Consider the following 3853-nt stretch of genomic DNA (forward strand, 5'->3'; position numbering starts at 1 on the left):
TGCATGCAACCTTTTCAATGCCATCCTCATCTTTTCCTATTTTTGTGAAAAAATTCCAAACATTTGAGACTTCTTTTTTATTAGTGGTAGCACTCTCAGATGGACCAGGAGTTTCAGATGCAANATCATCAACCAAAGTTAAGGGATTACTCTTAAGGTGGTCCATATATAAAAACTATTGCACACAACTGCATAGATAAATGAAAAATTAATGTAAGTCCTATAAAACTAAAAAAGGAATGTTATCTTAATCAGAAAAAAAAAAGAATATCCCACTCATTCAATACAAAGAATGCAGACTGCAAGAGTTCAAGGGTATTATGATATTATATATAGTACTGGCAATAACCTTTTACTATTGACCAAATCTTTTTTGGAAATCATAAACTTTGTTAGTCCATCTCGTTTTTAATAAACTTAAATCATGATTAGTGTACTTTTCAATAAATTTTAATCAATAATAGAAAGTATGTTAAAAATAGTGTATCAGAGAATTTACTACAACCACGTATATATGAACTAATTATCCCCAACACTTGAACTATTAGGTAAAGACACAAAAACGGATTTATATTATCTAGGAAGCTTTAATTTTAGAATGAAGAAGAAACAGACCTGCAAAGGGCAATGGATTCGGGAAGAGAAGTTAGCTTGTTCCCTGACACATTAAGGATCTTTAGATTAACTAGCAATCCAATGGAATCTGGCAGAGACTCTAAAACATTAGATGAAACATCCAGCTCCACAAGCTTCTGCAGTCCTGCTATTGAATCAGGAATCGCCTGTTTTGACGGCACCAAAACATCCAAAAGTATAAGCTACAACAAATAATTGAATTATACCATGATCAACAAAGTCTAATTTACTGTTATATTATGTAATTAAAATTTTAGAAGAGTTACTTCACTTCAACGTAACAAGTGCTTTATTTCCTTATTTTGGATATAATCCATAGAAATGCAAAAATCCACAAAAAAAAAAGTTATCATAAAATGACAACACAAAAANAGAAAAATACCTGTCCTATTCCCTGAACACAATTTCAAGAATTTCACCTATTCTATCCAATCTGCAGACCGTGCCAGTGGATTTCTGCTGATTATGTTCCTCAAGAAGGNTTGAAGCTACATCAATTGTACTGATAATGCCGCACAACTCACTCCTTCCTTCTCTTATATAGTCTTAATCTCTCCTCCATTTAGTTTCTACTAAAACCATCAATCCCCACCATAGAAGAAGAAACTGAAAGCCTATTTCACCCAACCCATTATTCTCTCCATGCAAGATACCTTCCTTAGGCAAGAATCTTACCACACTCCTCATGCACTTTGCTTTACACTCTGAAAATGAAAAGAAACCTGCAACCTTCCCTTTCTAAAATCACAGTACCTACCCATTATTACAACTGATACAAACTTTTCATCTAAACTCTTACTGGGACCACTTACTCTCATTATTACTACACTTTTATTTTATCAAATTAATTTCTCTACATTATAGATCCATTCATCATCAAAGTCTCCATTCATCAAAGTTCTTTCTATTATCTCCACCTTGTTTTAGTATGAAGTGTACATTGATAAAGTTGTTTATAGTGCTCTAGTCTTACTAATTGTTGAAGCTTATTTCAGGATAAAATTCCAGCTTTTGAAATTGGGTGTGAGAAAGGATGATATAGTGTTTGGATTGAAAGTAACTTCATATTGGTGGTTCAAGTTATCTCCAATCATTACAATTCATATTTGGTAGCATAATAAGCTTAGGAACATGATATTATATATATATATATATATATATATATATATATATATATATATATATAGTGATGGATGAAATTGATAATAATGGTTTATTCAATTGTTATCTGTGAGAAGATCACAGCCTTCCCTCGAATTATTCTAAATGATTTGGATTTTGGATTGAATAGTCAAACAGCCAAACCTCACTTCATCAGCATCAACATCAAATTCAGACTATAAATTAGAGTCCTTCTCGGATGTCCAAAATACCAAACTCTAAATTGAATAGTTCTCAAAATTCTTTTTCCTATATCTCAAAATCATGTAAACCTCCCCTCCTCTCACAGCCCACCTTCTCCCATCTTTTCTTTTCACAACCATAACCAGTAAATCCTATTTTGTCTCTCCCTCTTTTTATTCCTACTGCATTTTTATTTCTTTAATACTAAACTCTTCCACACTAATACATTTCTCGTCACTCCATTTCCTCAACTCATCAACTCCAAAGTAGAATATTTCAACTGGGTCACAACAATCTTTAGAAAAAACATGAAAAGTATTTGAAAGAAGTTAACCTTGATTCTTCTTCGCCGCTTGTACCACCGCTGCTGTCAAAGTGTCATTAATTCTACTTTGTTCTGTCGTTCACCGTATGTTGCCGTCCACCATGCACCGTCGTCTGCTGTCGTCTGCCGTCGACTTTGTACTGCCGTCTGTCGTCGACCTACGGTTGCTACCTCTTAAGCAAGTGTTTGGTCAGAGAATAAGTCAATCTCGAAAAAGAATAGCTTGATGGGGCTACGGGACTTTAGAGTAGAAACTGAAATATTTGGGGGTTAGGGCTGACCCGACCCTAATTAGATCTCAACCCATTTTTTGGGGGCTGTGGGGGCCAGGGGCTTTAGAAAAGCCCCCTTTAATGTGGGTCAAAAATAATGGGCTAATGGAAACGAAGGCCAGGGTTGGCCTTGGGGCCAAATAAAACGTTGACAGCTCTAATAATAACACATTCTTCACTAACATCCAACAATCATCTCCCTATCTACGAAACTTTTTGAACCAAAATTAAAAATAACCACTCTTCACATTTAATAAACATATCCAAAATAATTTAATAAAAAAAGAAGTAAACCTTTAAGAAAATTTGATTGCAAAAACTACAAAACCTCAATCCTTAGAGTAGTAAAAAAATCTTTACAATGATTGAATCCACTACTTTCCCTCAAAAGGGTGTAAGAAATGAATTTTGGCCACCATTGAAGTAGAAAAGCAACACTCAACAAAAATTAAAACAAAGGAAAAATAAGATTTATCAGAATTGAAATATGGAAACAAAACCAAAATTGGTGGTGTTTATGAAGAATAGATTTGATGAGGTCTTAGTGGAGGAAAGCACAAATATTACGAGGTTCGCAACAAGGTTCATGGAGGTTTAAACCATTCCTTAATGTGTCAAACTAGGGTGAGAAGAGAAAGTTTCAGTGAGAACTTTCCATATTCCTTGAATTGATCGAAAATGGAAACTAAATCTACCCTAAGGATATCTCAACCCATTCCACTCAAGACTTTTAGGACCAGAGACTTTAAGAAAGCTTTCCATCAATTGAGACACTAAAATGAAGTTTAGCTTTAAATAGAGTTAGGACTGACCAATAATGAATTAAAATGACATGTCTACTTTTAGTTTTTTTTTTTCCTCTTCTCATCTAATTTTGTTTTTTATTTTGTGATTACATACTCTATCTAACACGCATTTAAAGTTTAATAAAACAAAACCTAACTTACAGAAGTATATAATAAAACTATTTAAAAATAAAACATATTTTAAAATACTATTAATTATTGATTCTAAAATGAATTATATGTTACAATATGACAAAAATAATTATTAAACAACCATTTGATTTGAAAATAAAATATGTAATCACTAGTAAAAAAAAGGGTTTATACAGCGCACATTATGCCACGGTTCACCAGAAACCGCAGCATAATGCTGCGCGGTGGCACTTTCGTAAATAAATTGAACTTATATGTCGCGGTTCCCCACATAACCGCGGCATATACCCAAGTCAACAGCCCCTTTGACTTCACGTCAGGCAAAAATATTTAATGAC

The 3853-nt window shown here is 33.5% G+C and overlaps 1 protein-coding gene across 1 annotated transcript; it reads right to left on the reverse strand.

Annotated features, from left to right (window-relative positions):
* Positions 1-175: 175 nt before the first annotated feature.
* Positions 176-1454, reverse strand: LOC106752698 (plant intracellular Ras-group-related LRR protein 9-like). Its single transcript, XM_014634432.1, has 4 exons — positions 1359-1454; positions 1019-1030; positions 616-818; positions 176-188 (listed from the first exon to the last, which is right to left on the reverse strand). The coding sequence occupies exons 1-4, from the start codon at positions 1452-1454 to the stop codon at positions 176-178; spliced, it is 324 nt and encodes a 107-aa protein (XP_014489918.1).
* Between the last annotated feature and the right edge of the window lie 2399 nt (positions 1455-3853).

Source organism: Vigna radiata, unplaced genomic scaffold, assembly GCF_000741045.1.
Source record: "Vigna radiata var. radiata cultivar VC1973A unplaced genomic scaffold, Vradiata_ver6 scaffold_43, whole genome shotgun sequence".
Lineage (NCBI taxonomy): Eukaryota > Viridiplantae > Streptophyta > Magnoliopsida > Fabales > Fabaceae > Vigna > Vigna radiata.

Bases quoted from the DNA above. Each gene is read 5' to 3' on its own strand.
- LOC106752698 (XM_014634432.1), bottom strand. From the start codon at position 1,454: ATGAGAGTAAGTGGTCCCAGTAAGAGTTTAGATGAAAAGTTTGTATCA.